General features: G+C 42.8%; 2 protein-coding genes across 4 annotated transcripts; both read right to left on the bottom strand.

Annotated features, from left to right (window-relative positions):
• Positions 1 to 1966: 1966 nt before the first annotated feature.
• On the bottom strand, positions 1967 to 9914 carry LOC100827665 (putative E3 ubiquitin-protein ligase LIN-1). 2 transcript variants are annotated; one of them, XM_014899807.2, is made up of 17 exons: positions 9178 to 9914; positions 7946 to 8012; positions 7597 to 7836; positions 7047 to 7129; positions 5794 to 6975; positions 5575 to 5716; positions 5006 to 5251; positions 4622 to 4919; positions 4318 to 4439; positions 3835 to 3954; positions 3527 to 3658; positions 3312 to 3434; positions 3100 to 3210; positions 2881 to 3027; positions 2683 to 2808; positions 2378 to 2494; positions 1967 to 2286 (listed from the first exon to the last, which is right to left on the bottom strand). In XM_014899807.2, the coding sequence occupies exons 1-17, from the start codon at positions 9897 to 9899 to the stop codon at positions 2269 to 2271; spliced, it is 3996 nt and encodes a 1331-aa protein (XP_014755293.2). In that variant the 5' UTR covers positions 9900 to 9914; the 3' UTR covers positions 1967 to 2268. The 2 variants fall into 2 exon arrangements, with proteins under 2 accessions (XP_014755293.2, XP_014755294.2); XM_014899808.2 differs by having other exon boundaries at positions 7047 to 7126.
• A 5241-nt stretch (positions 9915 to 15155) lies between these two features.
• LOC100833384 (mitochondrial zinc maintenance protein 1, mitochondrial) lies at positions 15156 to 19010 on the bottom strand. Of its 2 annotated transcripts, none has more exons than XM_003568569.4 (2): positions 18671 to 19002; positions 15156 to 15557 (listed from the first exon to the last, which is right to left on the bottom strand). In XM_003568569.4, the coding sequence occupies exons 1-2, from the start codon at positions 18921 to 18923 to the stop codon at positions 15481 to 15483; spliced, it is 330 nt and encodes a 109-aa protein (XP_003568617.1). In that variant the 5' UTR covers positions 18924 to 19002; the 3' UTR covers positions 15156 to 15480. The 2 variants fall into 2 exon arrangements, with proteins under 2 accessions (XP_003568617.1, XP_024315738.1); XM_024459970.1 differs by lacking the exon at positions 15156 to 15557 and adding an exon at positions 17467 to 17870 and having other exon boundaries at positions 18671 to 19010.
• Between the last annotated feature and the right edge of the window lie 521 nt (positions 19011 to 19531).

Here is a 19531-nt window from a genome sequence, read left to right as displayed (position 1 = left end):
ATAGCCAAGAGTTGTATTCAATAAGAACAAATGCTCCCCAAAATATGGTTGAAGACAAGCCAAAAATTGCAATGAATAAGAACAAATGGTTCCGTAAACCGCGTGGGAAAATTGGCCAGGGGACACCGTTATTTTGTGGCTTTTATCCATACACACCGTACGATTGTGGATTTGCTGGGTACCATTACAATTCTGTGGGCATTTGCTGAAACACACCGCCAGTCCAAAAACGGCAAATTGACTTTTTTTGCGTATTGAATTACCATCTTACCCCTTCTCTAGTTACCTCTCTCCCGTGTCATTTCTCCCTAGTGTTGTCCATTCCCCAAGCTGAGCACGACCAAATCCCTAGCGGAAGAGCGCGGGGCCTGCCGCCGTCGACCCCTCCGCTGCCCGCCCTTCTCTCTGTCGCTGGCCCCTAGCCGCCCTCCGCTATACACGGAATCTGCACACCAACTAAACAACTTGCTAGTACTGTTGATGCAATAGCCTTATGACAAGAAGATCATGTAGGCGACCACCGAATTGAATATTGAGGTACTTTGATTTCTTTCGATTCATAGCTTTCGTTTTGCACTAATTTTGTAATGGTGGTACTTTGATTATTTGTAGATGGAGGAGACCAAGTTTTCTTTCCTAGACACATTGAGTTTTTTTCTCTTGCTGTGATGATCTCTTGTTTGGACTTCGGAGGTGTATTTTTTTTCTTTTATTTTCTATCTGATCTGCCACTGAGTTAGGGTTAGTGTGATTGAGGAGGTACTTATCATGTACCGTGATGCACTATGATTGAGAAGGTACTTAGTACTGTTGCTTGTAATTGTAGTGTCATTGAGTACTGACACGTACTTAAAATTGATGAGATACATAAAATTGATAATATATTGCCATCTACGTTGATGTAATTGACATGTACCTGATGTATTTGCTATGTACTACGATGTACAATCGGACAACGTACTGAATATTCTACCAACCTTCATTACTTAGATCATGGAGTACTCACTTTGATGTAAGTTCGTGTTACATTTAACATCTACCTTATTTTCTAAATTTTAGATTAACAATGTATGATTGATGTAATTAAAACAACGAGGTACCAGGTATATATTGACATGGTGTACTTTGATATGTCTTTGTCTACCCTTAACATCTAACGTACTTTGAATTTTATGCACAAAAGAAACAAATTTGTTCATTTGTGTACATTTTACATTTTGCAGCGGCGTGTCTTTGTGTACATTTTACTAAGCAAATTTGTTTATGTACCATCGTCTAGTGCATATGTACCTGACGTACTGTAATACATACCAACGAGTCAAATTAATACAAAAGAAATAAGCAGCTCTCTAAAATTTTATGTATAAAAGAAACGAAATCTATTAGACAAAAGGTGGGAAAGAAAAAATTGTGAAAAAAGGCTGACACATTTTCTCCTAATCATCAGTCTCTAATGCAGTGGACCCACGTATTAGCATGTCTCTGAGGAAATTGATGGTTACCACGGTGGCTGTAGATACCACCCGTGGCTCTGCTCTGGGCCGTCCGTCTCTACGAAAACGGAACTTGATATCGCTCGACACTCCGTTCAAATGGTATGATGCCCCGAACAGCCCCAAGCTTCTAGAGCTCTTGGTTAGCCCGGCGTTGCGCGTGCTGGCCTGGGAGGCATCAGGCATGTACGAGCGGAAGAGCCCGCGATGGTCAGGCACCGCCGGCCGAGGGAGGGCAAACTGTTTCTCGAGGAGCACGGCACGCACTCAAGGTGTTCGTCCGAATGCCCCGACGGACTTGCCACAGCACACCCTCACGGTGTTCGTCGGAATGCCCCTACGGGCTGCCACTGGCACATCAGCACCAGCATGCATTCAAGTTTGCTCCTGATAGCTGGAATGCTGGCTGGCATGTTGAGCTCTAATTCTGCAGTTCTTTGGCCATCTTGGCTGCTGGAAATGCCCAAGCTTAGTTTCACGGTTCTACTATGCTACGGGAATTTATGAAAATCGTCATGAAGGAGACAGTATCAAGTATTAACATGCACAATCGTTATCATCTCAGACTCGGAGAAAAAACTCACAAAATCACTATTTACATTGTGAAGGTACGAGTCATTCTGAAGCAGGAGAACACCAGCTGCACTGCTGCGTCCTCCGGAGGGTGGCCTGTACAACGAAATGGTATGCCTTTTTTCTTTTCCTTTTTCTGTACGCGCTCTGCATTTACAAAGTTGATTCATCTTCTGTTCTGTTCCTTGTTCTTCTCTGCCCTTCACAAAGGGATCCATGCCTGTAGTTGCAACAGGGTGCATTTTATTCTCGGTGTAAGTGCTAGTTGAATATGAATGTCATCTTAGCAAGATCGGTAGTATGCTACTGACCTTGATTAACCCGCTTTCAGTTCCGCAGAAAATGATATCGTTTGCAGTGAAAATGCTTGTTATCTTGCTCCCTGCAGATAGCCTTCCAACTTTCTGCTGCTTCTCTCTCAACCATATCTGTTGGGGTCCATAAGCAGAAGCATAATCAGATTGGCAAGCTCTGTATTGTAATCTAAGATATGAGAGTAAAGGAGATGTTCTAGTATCACCTGTTGCTTATTGATGCAAAGATTATGCAACCAGTGTGACCAAAATAATAATAACAGCCTTTCCTTAAAATAAAGAAACAATAATAATCTAATCACCTGAATGATACTAGGGCTTTTATTGCAGGTCAAGTAGATGAAATCCTCCACCACTGTCATTGCATTTATATTTGTTCCCTTTGGTATTGGCATTGTCATCGTTGGCTTGCATCTCCTTCTCCAGTCCTGTGTTACAGTACCATGGTTAGCAATTTACCTTTCATGTGATGGCTTTTAGATATCAACTTTGATCATTACCTTCATGGCAGATCCTTCCACTTGAGAACCAGCACAATACATCCAATCTTTATATACTACAATGGAGCTAATGGGTTGTTTACTGATTCTCCAGCTTCTTGTAGGCATCCTTATCTCAATCCTCGATTCTACGGATACATCTAATTCCTGAGGATATGTTTATGTTTTAGATGCCATGTTTCTAGATGATAGTACCGTCATTGTAATAACAAATCTGACCTGTATACTCAAGTCTCCACAGCCGAGGTAAGCTTTGCTGTGAGCTAGAGCTAGAGATTTGACATGCTTGCTCTTGTAAAATGTTTGAGTGCTTCTTGATGAACAACAGAACTGCGGAAGTAAAAGAAATTCAAACCAGAAAATTTGTTATTGCTATACATTCCATTCATTGAGAAAGAAAATTACTAAGACCATAGTAAGCAAATTTGCACCTTGAGTACATTTTTCTGTGTAAGTACAATAATTTTGTCACTGTAAACATCAAACTTGTGTACAGCCTCTTTTATTTGAATCACATCAACACACTCAAGCTTGCGCTGTGCCATTTTCCATACCTGCAATGGAACATATTTTTGACCCAAACAAAGGAGCATCTTAGTTAACCATTTGTGATTACTTTTCTTTCGTGATTGATTGCATTTCCTACCCGAATAGATTTGTCAGCTGATCCGCTCAACAGATTTTCTCCAGTTTCTGATAGTGCAAAGCAAGTGACCGCTTTCTTGTGCTCTGTAATCTCTCTAATGTTTACTGCTCTCTGGTCTTTTATATCCCATGCCTGTATAAGAATTAGGAATAATAGTATAGAAATATTATTATGTTGTTTTGAGGTTAAAAAAATCATAGGTCGTTTCTCTGTGAACTAAATATTTTCATATTAAATTATTAAGACGTGTCTAATTATTCTTTGGACTCGAGTTCGCAACTTCACTGAGATATGGAGGATATCATTACCCTGATTGTGCCATTGAAATAACCAACGAAGAGCTGCCCTCTAAAGAATGTGATAGCAGTTGCTGCTCCATTGCCAGGTTGACCAATCTCTAGGATTTGTGTATGTACACATGATACACGCTGCACTGACAACTTCAGATAATTAGATTTCATGTAAAACTAAAGCTCTGAAAGGGCAAACTAGTGTCCATTCTTATTACGATTGCAGTATAGGCTATAGCTTCCAGAAAATCCGAAAGCACTTCAGTCTTCATCAGATTACAAGGGACAAAAGGACCATGCTTAACTGATAAATACAAGCTTAGTTCCTTTTATAAGTAGATCTACTTTAATACTGATTCCCTCTATTACTTAGCCTAGTCTAGAGTTACATTCATTCTATGTTGAAGAACATGAATTGTGAATGTTTTGTTCATCAGTTCTGATTCAGAAAGAAAGGAAAATGCAAAAATTCAACAGGATTTAAATTTTTACTGTACTCACTGGTTTCCTGGGAAGGTAATAATCTGTAACTTGAAGCAACTCTTCAGCCATCCATGTCAATGGTGAAAGCCTCCTAAGAGATTCTCGTGAACCCTCTGACAAGCTCATTAACTTTTGCTTCCCTGGAGTTACGGAAATAAACCACTAATTAGAATATATTGCTTTGACTAATCCTATGTTACACACTTAGGCTAGTTGGTCTTCATATTCCAAAATCTTCATGATATACAATGTACTAGTTAGTCAATGCCGCCAAACAATTCACCTATAAGTCTAAAACTTAGTAATATGAAACCTTCTTTACCTTTTCCAGAGGTGTAGTTATAAACACACATGCACGCTAGAACCCTTTCATCAAGCTCACATCCCGGATGAAGGTGGCTCACTATGTCATGCAACAAGATCTCACAAGCAGAATGTCTTATATCATTTTCACCAAGGGAAGCCAGCTCACATCCAAGCCATGCAACACATACTAGGCAGTCATGTGAGGTTCCCTTCACCTTGCTTTGCAATCCTTTGGCCAAAGTACTGATAACTGGTGCTCCTATTCTTATAATTGTCCGTGCACATTTACTGCTCCATGAGTTTATTGCTGTATCCTGCATCATATTGTACTCTTATTTGTCAATTTTTAATGTTAGTTTCTGTTGTGCTGGCCAAAGGAATGAATATTTTTATACTTGACCTGAAGGCAAGTATCAAGCCAGTCGATGTTTCTGATCATATTTCTGTGAGATCTTTTTGTGAGACCAGCTTTCTTCGAGAGCCATGCAGCAGTGTAGGATTCTCCTGACCAGGAATAAGTCCCTCCAAGATTAGAAAGAAAAGATGCTGCTAGTGCCTGTGCAGTAGAATCTTCTTGAGCTGATAGAGACTCCAATAGGACCTCCATCGCTTCTTCTTTGAAAACACTCGTTCCATCTTGTTTTCCCTGCCAAAACAGGATAATAAAATGCAATCTCGGACAAATCAGGGTCACTACTATGCTGCGGTTGTTTAAAGACATATTTGGAGCATAAGATATTTTTCTTCTTGGAATCAAGGGTAGGAGCTCTGCCTCATTTTATTAATAGGAAGAAGAGAAGGTAAATACCAACCTAAGATTGGAGAAGGCACCTCTTAAGAAAGATGGTTGTTTAAAGAATGCATTGTGACTCTTAAAATTATTCTAGCTAGTGTGCAACATTTCATCTGTTGTTTCTTTGGATCATAAATGATTGTTCAGATTAGGAGTATCTGGGACAGTTGTATTACCAGCATGTCCAATTGAAGGAGCAGATTAGCTGCTAAAACCTGATGTTCAGGTTCAGTTTGATGGAGACAGGCCATCAATGTATGCATAATAGTGATGCCTCCTAGCTGTCGGATTTCTTTCAGCAATGAATTCGCTGAGGACCTGAAGGTTAACGGACTTGAACAAACTGTTTGGGTAAAGATTTTATAAATTGAACCTTACGAGGGTGTGGATCATACCGAGGAATCTGAAGAATCTCGTGGAAGTATTCAAGTGCAGCACACTTGGCACGCTGCTCTTTTCTTCTCAGAAGGTGAAAGAAAGGTTCCATTGGAGTAGCCTGTGTTAAGAACTTCTTGCAGTTTCCGCCAAGTCGCACACACCTGATGAGAATAGCTGCCAAGGCCACTCCTTCTTCCAAGTTATTGTTCTTTGCAACATCAACAAGCTTAGAGAGAATAGGAGGAGAGCTGATGGTGGCCAAGTGGACATTATTTGTTACATAGTCGAATGCTGTCACTAGAATCTCAATGAGAGCTATTGATGCTGATGTTGGTGTCAGTGGAAGCAATATAGGCCATTTTTGGGTGGTGGAATTACAGGCCACATGTAAAAGTGAAGGCAACAGCTCCAAGTTTTTTATCTCTGAAGGTGAAGGATCCAATAAATATATCAGAATTGCCGCTTCATGCACATTTCTCTTCAGTGCAGTGGCTAAATTGTATAAATGGAAATCTTTCCTCTTAATGCCTCTCATTACACTCCTATCTTCAGATATCATAAGCAGTAGAACATAAACTGATGCTCTAATCACTTTATCCTTTTTAGCTGTCGAAATGCTGTCAAGCAGTTGGTCAAGGATGTCTTGCCTTACTGATGACTTGTGTCTCACTTCAGTAGTATGGTTCAGCAGCTGCCATATTGTCGTGACTTCTGAGCCAGCATCTAGGCAGTTTTCTAGCCCATCTGAAACCAATAATTTTGATACTGCAATTTCAAACCTTTCAAGAAAATCTAACTGGCTGTTATTTCCGCAGCGTGAGCTAACATCACTCCAGCCGTCGCTGTTTGAGAAAGCTTTGAATTTCCTACTCATGCTTCCTCGGGAAACTATGTCGGTTAGAGCACTTCTCTTAATGAATTTGGTTGAGAAGTTGCTGAAGCATCTGAGATCATGCCTGGGTGTGCATTGTGGAGACATGTCATCCTTGTTGAAATAGTTGGACGCAGAGTATGAGTCTGCATTCTGGGGATCTAGGACTGAATTTGATGGATTGTGCATTGAGCCATGTGATCTGCTTGACTGTAAGTAGTTTGGTTGCATCTCGCTGCCATCGACAATGTAAAGTGGAGATTCAGGAGCGTATATCATTGCATTTTCAGGAGAAGTGCACCAAGTAAGACTCTTCTTGTGACATGATCTACTCAGCACAAAGAATGCATTAGGATAGCAATAAACAGAAGTATAACAGATGGAGTCAGAATGCAGTACCTTTCGTGGAGTTTAGTTGACAAGAAATCTGCATCGATAGGCATAATCTTTGCTGACCTTCCTTTCTCATGTGGAGCTGCCTGCTTTAGATGAATTAGATGCCATTAAATTCTAAGGGCTTTTCTTTGTTGCAATTAAGGTACAAAGCCTGTTACCCCACATATTAATATTATGAATATGTAGTCCTGCTTACGAGTGCAGGGAAGGATTACAGTAATAGTTGTCTTGCTTTCAGTACTGTTAGTATTCAGTTAATCATGGTCTTCTTACACTTCTACTCCCTCCGTCCCATACTGTTTCTATTATATGTATACATTTAGACACTTTTTAGCCATAGATACAACCATATTTGGGCAAATTCGAGTCACTTAATATGGGACGGAGGGAGTATCTTTTTTGGGAAACTAAAATCACATCTCTGGTAGCTGTTCATTTTAACTTTTTTGCGCAACAGTAGCTGTTCTTTTGATAACTATCTTAGACCAGAGTTCAAAAAATGGGAACACTGAACTCTCAACACCATTATAATTTGCAATCAGTACTCGAATACCTCATTGTCGCTTGCTTCAGTCGAATCAAGATGTGAGTAGAAGGAAACTGGCGAGTCAGACTGGGACTCCTCAAGCATCTCATGTAGGCACCTGCTGTCAGAGCTCCCCTTGGCATCGTCAAACTCTTGGTCTGCGCAGCTCAGAAAATCCTTCAGCTCGGCCAAGCCACCATGACCGCTGAAGTTGGAGACGAAGGCCGTGCTCTTAACTTGGCCAACAACCGACTGAATTGTCCTCTCCTGCAAAAGTGTCAAGTGCACTTCAGCTCTCAAGTGCAGGTAACATCTCAACACTTCTCCATATGCATTGCACTATATCAAGACATGTATGCAAAAACAGGGCGCTTGCCTCTGAGTCTGAGACATTTGGCCATCTTGGAATGGCAGAGCTTGCAGATTTTCCTAAGTCAAGGTACCTGCTCATGGATGTATAGATATATTAAGGACAAAGAGACAAGTGTTACTACTTACTAGTGTGGAGTACAGAAAATGGAAAGTATTCTGAAACCATGGATTCATCTACAGGTTTCGAGCTATATATAGCAGTAGCATTACTCAAGACGATCTCTCTGGATGGTGTTAACATTATGCAGGCATGCAGGTGTGGGTCAGGGTGGTTTAGTGTGCATGCTTGTCTCAAGCTGCTAGTGGAGAATCTTTGCTTTGCTTCAAGAATTCGTCAGGAATTTGGAGATTGCACGCTGGTAAAAAAGGTGTGTCAGACAGTTCCTTTTTAGAATCCCTTTTGGCAAAGGGTCAGTATATCTCCCTCTTTTTCCTTTTGCCACATCGTCGAGACATGCTAGAGAAAAGTGCAGGTTTGTGCCCAAATGCCCATGACCTGCACAATGCTCTCTACAGGAAACCAAGGGAATGAAAGGTTGGGCAAAGGGAATGAGAAAGATGATCCTCGATCATCTCTTTTGGAAATCAGTCTTTTTGGGACGCAGGAGTTGGCATGGAACAGTTGAAATAAAATTCGGAAACAGACATAAAAAATCTGGAATATTTTCCTAACATTGTACCAAACCAACATGTTCAAAATTTCAGATATCAAAATGAATCTACACTATTCATACAAAATTAGTCCACTTTGTTCCTCTTGACGTGCAAGCTTGTTTTGGTCAAAATGTTTGCAAGGTATGGTAAAGAAGACTTTCCTTTAGCCACCCTCAACGAAATACGACCATAATGCAAATGGTGAAAAACGAGTCCTTTATCTTTGAAAAAAAAAGCATCAATTCAAAGCCACGCACAGAAGAAAATAGCAAAGGAATAAACAGGGGCAAAAGGTGAAAGAGACCCCGGACGAAAAGGCTGTACCAAAATCTCTGTTCCACGAAAAAGTAACATGTCAACGTCCCTACTGCAGCTGCAAACACATGACAGCCCTGCCATAAAAAAGCTCACTTTCCAGTCTCCTCGTCACTGTACCAGTATCACTACCGTCTAACGTAAATACGCATATACGTACGCATAAATGTATAAAATCGTACTGTCAGGCGTATGTACAGTTATAACCGTACGTGGCGGTAAAACTCGGTTAATTTCCCGCCTCGGCAACGGCTCACACGTACTCACCCGGCAACGTCCGGCGCCTCGGCGGAGGAGGAGGCGACGACCCTGTAGTACATGAGCCAGTCCTTGTACTTCCTGGCCGCCCTGCGCGCCGCGTCTGGGCCCTCGACGTCATCAAACAGCCCGGCCCAGAGCTCCGGGGGCGCGAGCTGGGCCGCGGCGGCGGGGCAGACGAGCACGGCCTGGAAGAAGTGCACGGCCGTCTGCCACGCGTCGGCCTCCTGCTGCGCCAGGGCCAGGCAGAAGTAGGCGCAGGCCGCCACGCGGCGGTTGTCCACCCCGGCCGTCTCCCCTTCCTCCGGCAGCAGCGCCGGCGCCTGCAGCGCCGCCTCCACGGCGCCGTCCGCGTCTCCGGAGGAGGGGAGCGAGCCGATGGCGCCGTGGAGCGCCGCGAGGACGGCGGCGTCTTCTTCGGAGGTGGAGGTGGAGGTTGAGAGCGGCGGGGGCGGCGTGAGCAGGGCGGCGCAGCGGCGTCGGGTGGCGAGGAGCGCGGGCGGGTCGGCGAGGAGCGCGCGGAGGTGGTGGTGGAGGAAGGAGATGAGGGCGCAGATGGAGCTGTGCGACGGGAACTTATTAGCCGCGGCGGCCGTCGTCGTCGATGACGCTGCTGGCGATGTCATCGGCGGCGGCGGCGGCATTGCGCGCGCGCTCTTGTCTCTTCTTGGAGAGATAAGAGCCTGCATGAGGGAGGAGAGAGCATACGCATGCGCTTTGTTGGCGCGCATGGACGGATACAATGTTGGTAGGTAGGTACGGGAGGTTAGCTAGCGCTGGTCCATGCATGCTGCGGAGATGAGTGTGGATTACGTACAGAGAGCCAGTGAGGAGGTGGCTTAATTGGATGTTGCCGTTAAATGAATGAAGGAATTTCCAGAGTCCGTGCATGCAGTGAGAAGTAAATTAATTAACGCTCCATTAATTAATAACGACTTTGGTAGTCTCAGATGGACGAAATTTCTAATTTACATTTATCGGTCCGGACCTATCGAAACTTCGGTTGGTTTTCTTATCCGAGATTCGTGCTTATGTTTGTAGGTTCTGCGATTTTTATTGTGCATATCCAAAAGTGGGTGTGGCGGCAGCGAGCGGCAGGTCCCAGGGACCTCACGTGGTGTGGTGTTGGGCGGACGTGCATCCCAGCAACCCAAGACAGACGCAGGTGCTGTTTGGTGAAGGCAATGCTTATAATTTGATTTTTGACGGTCCAAACAAACTCATAATTTGATGAAAATTTGAGTATTTGTTTAAGATGGTGTTTCCCACCTACAAAAAAAGTTTCGAAAAATTCCGAACAAGTTCGAAATTCCAGAAATCAGTGGGATTCAAATTTTGTTTAAATTAAAAGAGGTAGTAAACTAATTTCGATTGACGTGAAATTTTGCATGGGCTCATCTTACATATGCGAGCCGTTAGAAAAAGTATCGGGTCAAAACAACAAAGTTGAAACAATGTGTTTTACAGAGGTTTGAAATATAATTTAACGATTGAAACATTAGTGTCCTAAGGATTGCCGATTAAAACATTGGTGTATCAATGAAACTTTTTTATATAATTTCAATCATATAAGAATAAGTTTAACTCTTTGCCGATTGAAACGGTAGTGTTTCAATGAAAATTTCATATATATGGCCAATGAAAATATTTGTGTCCTAAATGAAACTAGTGTTTCAATGTTAGTTTCATGTTTGACCATTAATTAGAATAATGAGTGGTGTTCCTGCATGGAACCAAACCAAAAAACTAGTACTACTTTAATCAGCTGGATTGGAACTCATGCCGGGGGAGGGGAGGGCATGCAGGGAGATGACGTAGCCAGGGAAGTCAGACTGCATGCGGCCTGCACCTGCGCTTGCACGTGGTAGGAACATCGCGTTTGGATGGAACCTGTTTAGAAATCGCGCGAATTTTAACGAAACTTTATGATGAATTTAACTAAGGCACGTTCTGGGCCCGGTCAAAAAAATCGTTTTACTCAGGTCGATTCTTCCTCTGGGTCACACCTGATCGGCCTACATGCATGCACCCGCCTCCGTACATTGTGGATAGAGTAATCCCGTACGAGGGTTGTTTGGTGTCCGTGTGTACAGTCGTATTGGCAAGAGTAGCCCCGGCCGGCGTCCATGTGTAAACACTTATTGATCGATCGTAATTGCAGGAACCCCATGAACACTGACGGTCGAAACGGCCGCCGTCTCTAGCCGGGGGCGGAGCTAGAGGAAAATAACCCAGGTGCACAACATTAACATCTACACAGCAAAATGGATGCATGGTGCACCTTTTCTAATATAACCTGGTTCACTATGTAACTACAGCACTTACACACTACTAATTTTCTCCCTTGACCCTGGTTCACGAGCACTAGGGAGAGCCTGACTAGCTCCGCCCCTGTCTCTAGCTTGTAGAGTTGTTAGTGCCATTCGAATGTTCGATGTTGTAGACGTTAACTGTTTTTATCGATAAACGTGGGTTTTTTTCGATAAGGAGGAAGTTCCTCTGGCCTCTGTATCAATCGATGCACACAGTCTTCATATTATTATTGAAGTTTCAACTCATAAATCTCACCACGTAGGGTGGATGGTGGTAGGTGGTGTATCGTCTTGAGCTCGTCGGCAGGGGGGCTGTAGATCGGTGCGCGATGGTCGCTGATCGGTGTGCGGTGGCTGAACTATAAAAAGTTGATTTAGGACGACAAAACCAAGATCACTCACACATGATGTGCCGTCTCAACCATCGGACAAGCGGGCATCTCGAACGGCAGACGATCCTGCTCGTTTACAAATGCTAATAAATTGAGCCCGCCCGTGAATGGAATCCTATATGTTCTTTCATCACCAGGTACGTGGGGTGGTTCTCGAAAATTTCTGACAACTGAGTGTTTACAACTGTCTGTACTTAATGAACAAAAGGAGGAACAGTATGATCAGTTCATGGAGTACTACTTCGTCAGGGCAACACCAGCGCGCGGAAGACCCATTTGGCCGTTTGGGCCAAAAGGATTTACTTTTCTGATTTTTGTCCGGAAGCGACTCATTTCCAACCAAGATTTGCTCCGGGTTTGGGTCGGGGCGGACAGTGTCTTTTGCACTGCGCTCGTCCGCACTTTGCTCGTTTTTTCTTCCTGGCCCGCATGTCCATGAGTAATAAAGTGGACCAAATGGGTGGTCTCATTGGGGACAATGGCAGACCCAAAACGGACAGCGGACTAAAATGAGCTCAAAACGGACACAAAATGGGTCTCCCTGCTGGAGTTGCTCTTAGGACCCGTCCGGTTACTCCCATCCCGATGGGGAATGGGAAGGATTGACAAAATTTCAGCTCAAATTCCATTCAATCCGCTTCAATCCCAGCAGGGATTCGTCTAACCGAACAAGGCCTTAAGGAATTCGGGTACTTCCATCCCCGTGTGGATTGCGGGAAGGATTAGTGAGAGTTGAGGTCAAATTCTCTTCAATCCATCTCAATCCCTGGAAGGATTTCTCTAATGGAACAAGGCCTGAGGATTTATCATGCATGGTAAACAACTTAATGAAAACAAGTAGAGATCTGATGGTGAAGTTTCGTTCATCTTCTTTCTAGCCAGCTATACTCCTGGTGTTTACATTACTTTGCTTTCTGCTTTCCAAATTTCAGAGATAAGAAATGATGAACAGTTCTCATGAGGCCGGTTTAGATCAATTTTGTTTTTTGACAGGGGTTTAGATCGATTTTCGGTTTCTCCTCAAACATCCATTGCAATCGTGCGCATGCAGACTCATCCCACACAAAGACTGGCTAGAAATGCACTGACAACTCTGATTGGATTGAAATGTCACAGGAGCTCTAGGTGTTTTGCAGTTGCTAATGACGAATAGGAAATAAGTAATGCATCAAACCATGCAATGCAAAGTAAGGACCCTTATGCATGTTCACTCAATTTCTTGTGGCGTCTTGTTTCTAGCTTGCCTACAAATTGAAGAGAAGGTGGCTCACAAGCTGGCTATCTTGGCCCCAATCTTGGATGCATGCAAATGGGGGGCTCAACCGTGGAATTATTGGATTGTACGTGTCGGCCCTTTTGCAACGTACAAAACCTAGCGAAGGGTTTGTTTAACAACCAGCTGGCCGTAGTGTACTCATGCTGTCACGCACCCCTCCACTTGATCTTCCAAGAATACCGTTGGTTCGTTCTATATTGCCGTTGCAATTGGGGAATTGGGATATGTGGGTTGGTCGATCGTCTTGTTTACCGCGGAAAAGGAAACCATCTTAATTCCTCCGTCAAACAAAAAATGTCACAAGTTTGTTAAAATTTGGATTATTTAGAAATGACTCAGTGTGTAGGTGCATTCAAATTTGATCAAAATTGAGACATCTTTGTTGGACGGAGGGAGTATTATTTTTCTAAATGAAAAAATATATTTTTTTAAGGTGGAAGAAGAAAAAATCATGCTGACGCCTCAAAAGATCGAAAGAATCTGCAACCTTGAAAATATTCTGACAGATTTACGCAACACTACGTTGTGGGGGGAATAGTCAGCTAGGTGTGTCTTTTGAGCTACGTACATACGCACAAAACGGGGGCGATAGAAAATCAAGGGTGCTGCCCTACATCACGAGCTTCTCCCCACAGCAACAAAAGGTCAGAGGAGTTTGATCACCACACAATCCTCCAAAATGGGTCACAAGATTCCCTAGCTAGCTCAGGAAGCAACGTCTAACTGAGAGCAGGCCAAAATCAATGGAGTGAGAGGGGAAAGGTAGGAGTAACAGTTACTGGGAACAAGAATTTTCAGCTACTAGCTACTACTGTCCGGTAGAGCAACAACAGTGCTTTCCAAAAACAGCGGTACACGTTCCGTCCAATGCACAAGAAGGAAGAAATCATGCATGCACGGCATGGGTGGCAGCTTGCAAGTTTTGCTGAAAGTACTCGCCGTCATGTCAGCAGTCGTTCCGGGAAGAGAATCTGTACTACACTGCACGGGCTTACTGCAGAGTAAATGGAAGCTCCGTGTAGTGGGTGCTGCAGATTGTTGCATTCCGTCACGCCACTTGCATTATTTATAAGGGATAATCCATCTTTGTCCCCGCTGGAGAGGAAGAGAGAACACAGAGTGTCCAACGACCGTTCGCCCCATGTCCCAGTTTTCCTTTTTTACTTCCAAAATCAAATTGCACGTGAACTCATCGTTCGTTAGGTAAGCACACCCGTGACGCATCATCGACTTTAGGGAAGCATTGTCCGACGCACTTGCAGTTGCAGAGGGCGCGCAGCATGCAGTGATGGACAATCAATTATCAGCACGGAGACTTGGACCTGAAACCAAGTATAGTAGTACTATAGTAGCAACGGCAAGCAGCATGGGGACAGCGTACGAGAGAAGATGCGGATGACAGAGGCCATCCAGAGCTTCCATTCCATGCAAATGCAAAGACTGCACGCAGCATGCCAAGTAGAAACAAAGCTGGGCTCTCTCAACAACTTTCATGGTTCATGGTTGTAAGATGGCATTCTCCATTAGAAATGACATATTCTTCGAAGAATTGGAAGATGGCAAAACGCAATATTGTCACTGAAATGTGACCTCTGGCCCCGCATGTCATCCTCTCATGTCACGGTACTTCTAACATTCTTTGCGATGATGACATGGAGCTAACTTCCAAAGATATAACCGTGAAGACTGCAGTTCTGACAAAAAAAAAAACATAAGAAAGCTCATTCACTGAACTAACCTGCAGCAGCGCAGGAAGTTTAGGACATAACCTACTGCAGAACAATAGAGCTGCACAACTGAATTGTTCACCTCAACAATGTCTATTAGGTACAAGTGCTACTTCGCAGTACAGAACTCTATCAGAGATCTAAGGTTCATAACAAAACATAGCCATGACAAGACAAAACCCAGGTGCATGCAAAAATATGTCCTTTGTTTGCCTACTTTCCCATCATTTCAAAGCTTCAAATCAAACATACTATCAGAAGTCTCAAACTTCGGCTGGCGTGAAACATGATAACAATGATGAATGATGACAACAGAACATGATAAATCAGCAAATCCTATGAAATACATATGGAATTATCTAGGGAGATGATTTATTGTCCCCATGACTTGCATCAAGTATACTGTAACATAGTGCCTCCAGAAATTGTTTTCAAGATACACTAGACAAAATGTGTTGATTTGCACTAAAAAAATGCAAGCGCTGCAGCTATGCTGCTGTTGACCACTGAGTAGCACAAGACAGAAAAATGATGCAAACTGACTTCATTAACTAGCCTGGACATGGTGAGTCTGAGACTTGTATGGCAAATGCTAAACACCTCCCCTATTTCAACTTAGACAGGATCTCCTCGGAAGGAATCTCAAGTGTAGCTCCAGCATGTGCCTTCTCAGGCTTCACAACTGCAACATCAAGTAAATGAATTGTCAGAAACCACCAACGTGGCAGTTCCTAATGTCATTTACACAATAAGAACCTCAATAAGACAAATCAATGAAAGCAAAATTCCCTTTCATTTACATGACACATCAAAGATTTGCAACCTTCGTGGTAATGCCGTAGTATCTATAATGGTATCACTCCATTAAAAGGCGAAATATGAAATGAATTGGTATGTCAGGACGACTGCTGCCCTGGACCATGAAGCTGTCAGTAATACGGTTCTCCACACAGGCTAATATTACAATGATACCCACATAAAGACGCCACAAGAAAAGCACTAGTAAAACCAAGACTTGTCTGGAAAGACCAGCTGTTTCATCATTAGCACCCTGCACAGTGTTAGTGTTGGCATGAGGTGTAACCTGGACCACCTTCGACCAGATACAACGAGCAGTACTGCTGGATTGCTACAACCAAAAGAAGGCCAAGGAATACTATGACATTGTAATCCAGAATATTAGCGATAACTATGGAACACCATCCCATTAGTTTTACAAAACTACAAATAGTGTAGATTATTTGGGCAAGAAGCATGTGGATTTGTTGGATAGACTAATGCTACACTCCTTTGAGCCTGTTCGTGCATTTTTGGACCAGAGATAAGAAGGCGATATTGAAAAGAAGACATGTGATTCCTCAGATTCAATCTTATTAAAATATGATATTCAGCTTCAAAATCACTATTTCCATACATTAAAAAGGTACACCATAACAACACTTTCTATAGATCAGCTTTCGAGTTGATACTTCCATATACATCATCAAACAATTTTTTTGACTCCTTTTGAATTCCTGTCATTAGATGATTCTCCTCACTTTATTGTGCACACTGTACAAAGTGTAACTTCCCTGTTGCCCTTTAGAGGAGAAAACCTTGATACCATAATTGTGTTAAAGCTCGAGCCAGCATCCTTGTGGAGTGAAAGCAGGGAGAACACTACTGGATTATTTTCACAGGAACCAAATTTCATGTGTTTATGCCATTCAGTTGTGGGATTGTTAAGAAGATGAAAAGGATACGACTGGATTTTATGAATGTGTGGGCAAGTGTCTCCAGTCTCCGCTATGTCACCCACCACACATTTACTCACACGAGGCAAGAGAATGTGCATGGATCCCGAGGCAGAAGGTACATTCTATGGGTGAGATAGTGGAAACACTCTTTTGACGCATACAAGTAGAAATTGGTTCCTAAAGGACCCTTCGACTATTAAGAGGATTGTGTTACATAAGAAGTAGGGATGCAAGCGGGATCCCAGTATCCCACATATGCCCCACTTCTAAGCCAGCCTCCAAATCTTGAACAAAAAATTTGAACTAGCAAGTCTCTAGTGGCCTACAAGCGGTACCAAAACAGGATCCCACTTGCATCCCTAACAAGTTTCTAAAATCATGTGACAGAAGGTATTTAATGAAACTATTTTTGAGTAACAAACAGAAGACCATTATTGCATATTTTAATTGTTGTGACTAGAATATTCAACGAGTCACTTGTAGCTTTTTACACAGTGGAGACATTTGTGCCACCAGGTTTTTCTGCCCATCAATAACTTTGTGAGCACTGCAACACTCCTCACTTTGGGCCAATGCTTGGGAAAAAAAATAGACTAAATAGTATGATCACTAATAACCTACAAATATGGCATTCAAACGTAAACTAGTTAAAGAGCAATGCTCACACGATTGACTCATAATTTAACTATGTATGTCACTAAGTAGGGTTTTAAACAAATGGAACAACTTATAAAGAAAAGAGAAATTCAAGATTACTGCCATGCTGACCTGTAAATATGCATTGCAATATGGGCATCATCCAAGACCAAAACAAGAACTAAATCACTGAAACTGATCAACAGAAAGTGTGCACTCTTCCAAGAACATCAGCTGTTAAAGGGCACTTATTCTTACACCAAATGAGATGGAAACAAAAGTAAGTTGTTCAGGATAAATTAGTGATTTCTAAAGAGAAACATGTAATAACTATATAAGTCCACGGTTCCTTAACAACTCTGTCGGTGCTAAAGTAATCCTTTCACATAATAAATCAGAAAAACCAGTGACATTAAGGGTATAGAATCAGTTCAAAACGCCTTCCAAGGGATAGTTTTGCATGTTTCCTTTTGCAGGTTAACATAGGTAATTCAATTTCCAAGGGGACAGACATTGCGGCCTTATGTCTTTGGCTATAACAGTCATCACGTTGATATTCTGTCCTCCAACTGTACCAAGTTACAAACTTGATACTAAGGCCTAATGCTTGTGTTCTTCCAGGGCTGTTGTTCAGTTGAAGCAGGAGAAGGTCATCCAGATGTACACAATATGCATCATAAAATATGTAGCGTTAGTTTGAGTCTAGCATTCCATCTCCCACTGAAATTTCAGCCAGAAATGAACCCGTAAACTCAGCAGTTGCAAGGGCAAGCCCAATCCAACCAGTCAAAATGTCGATCCAATAAAATCATGGCCTAAATTGAGAATTTATATTATTTCCATCTAGTGGTACATCTAAATACCATAATTACTGTTAAGAGATACTGAAGATTTGAGTTCCAGCAAATATGAGACCAAAACTAGCCATTACTATTTGTGCTGAAATACTTTCAGTAGCTCAAAATGACAGTATGTACTTTGTACTCAAGAGTTGATACATTTCGATGGTAAAGTGGCAGCACATCTTTATAAGTAGCAAATCTAATGTGCTCCAAGTATTTTCCACGCTTAATTGTTGCTGTCTAGGGATGTTGCTCCTTCTAGCAAAGAGCGGCTGCACTTTTACCGGTTTCAGTAAATTCAAATGATACAATAGCCAATCTGTAACTGTCTGAAGCGCTCTGATTATCAAGCACCACATTTATCTCACAGAACTAGGGTCAACATCTCCTGTTTCTACGGTCCTACCATCCTTAACCACAAAATCAAGCCTGCTGAAAGCCCTAACTCACATAAAGCAAATCAATGACTGCTTCTAAAGATGAATACGCAAAGAAATCTTTTGAAACCCTAAGATCTGAAACAGAAAGCAAGGCATAAAATTCAAGCGTGTGATGTGATGATCGGGCAATGGTGGTAGTACCGAACGATCCGGAGGGTGAGCGTTGGGCCTGGACGATCATGTTGGTGATGAAGTGTGCGGCCTCGCGGGCTTCGGAGAGGGCGCGGGCGGCGTCGTCCGATCCTGGCGCGAGACCGCGGTGATCCTCGAAGCGACGCCGGATCTCCACCGCAGACTCCGTCAGCATCAACTGGTCGCCTGAGAACGTCCGCCGCGCCGCCCGCAGCACCGCCCGGTAGGCCGCAAGCCCCTCCACCGCCGCCGCAGGAACCATTTTTCTTTTCTTCGGAGAGTTTTGACCCCGTGGTGTCTATAGTGGCAGTGTGACACAAGAGTCGGCAAGTGCATGACCATCTACGCCGACTAGCGTTTATAAACATCAAAAGAAACGAAAGTATTGCCACGCCCTGATTCAAAGAGGAGAATATGTCAAAACGAAAGTATTGCCACGCACTGATTCAAAGAGGAGAATATGTCTTTTAATATGGAGTAGTACGAGTAAGTTTTTTTTTTTAGGAATTACGGAGCGATAAGTTTTTTTAGAGGCGATACTACATAAGAATAGATAACTGCCGACTTAGAAGAGATTGGATGGGATAAATAAAATTCGTCTGTTTTTAATTAACTAAAGGACGATCTTTTTACGAAAAACATAAGCCGGTTTTTCCTATTGTATTAGACTAGTCAAAATCCCATGCGTTGCTACAGAAAATAAAAGGCTCCGCTGAAGCGATTAGGCTACTACATGACTTGCAATTGGCGGCACACCTAGGTTGTAAATAGGAAATCTGAACATGTGTACAAAATGAGAATATTTTCAGGTATACAACAAATTGTTCATCGGACAGGGTATTTATTCAACAGATGGTCTGCAAGGCAGCT

This window comes from Brachypodium distachyon, chromosome 2 (genome assembly GCF_000005505.3).
Source record: "Brachypodium distachyon strain Bd21 chromosome 2, Brachypodium_distachyon_v3.0, whole genome shotgun sequence".
Classification (NCBI taxonomy): Eukaryota; Viridiplantae; Streptophyta; class Magnoliopsida; order Poales; family Poaceae; genus Brachypodium; species Brachypodium distachyon.
Note: the sequence above shows the minus strand (reverse complement) of the source record. Positions and strands in the feature narration are given on the sequence as shown.

What these genes read in the sequence shown, in the direction of transcription:
- LOC100827665 (XM_014899807.2), bottom strand. Translation starts at nt 9,899, where the DNA reads ATGCGCGCCAACAAAGCGCATGCGTATGCTCTCTCCTCCCTCATGCAG. An exon ending in CTGAAGCAAGCGACAATGAG is followed by an intron (nt 7,130 to 7,596) that starts GTATTCGAGTAC and finishes ATTCATCTAAAG; the next exon opens with CAGGCAGCTCCACATGAGAA. An exon ending in TAACTACACCTCTGGAAAAG is followed by an intron (nt 4,440 to 4,621) that starts GTAAAGAAGGTT and finishes CCGTAACTCCAG; the next exon opens with GGAAGCAAAAGTTAATGAGC.
- LOC100833384 (XM_003568569.4), bottom strand. Translation starts at nt 18,923, where the DNA reads ATGGTTCCTGCGGCGGCGGTGGAGGGGCTTGCGGCCTACCGGGCGGTG. An exon ending in CTCACCCTCCGGATCGTTCG is followed by an intron (nt 15,558 to 18,670) that starts GTACTACCACCA and finishes TTGATGTTGCAG; the next exon opens with TTGTGAAGCCTGAGAAGGCA.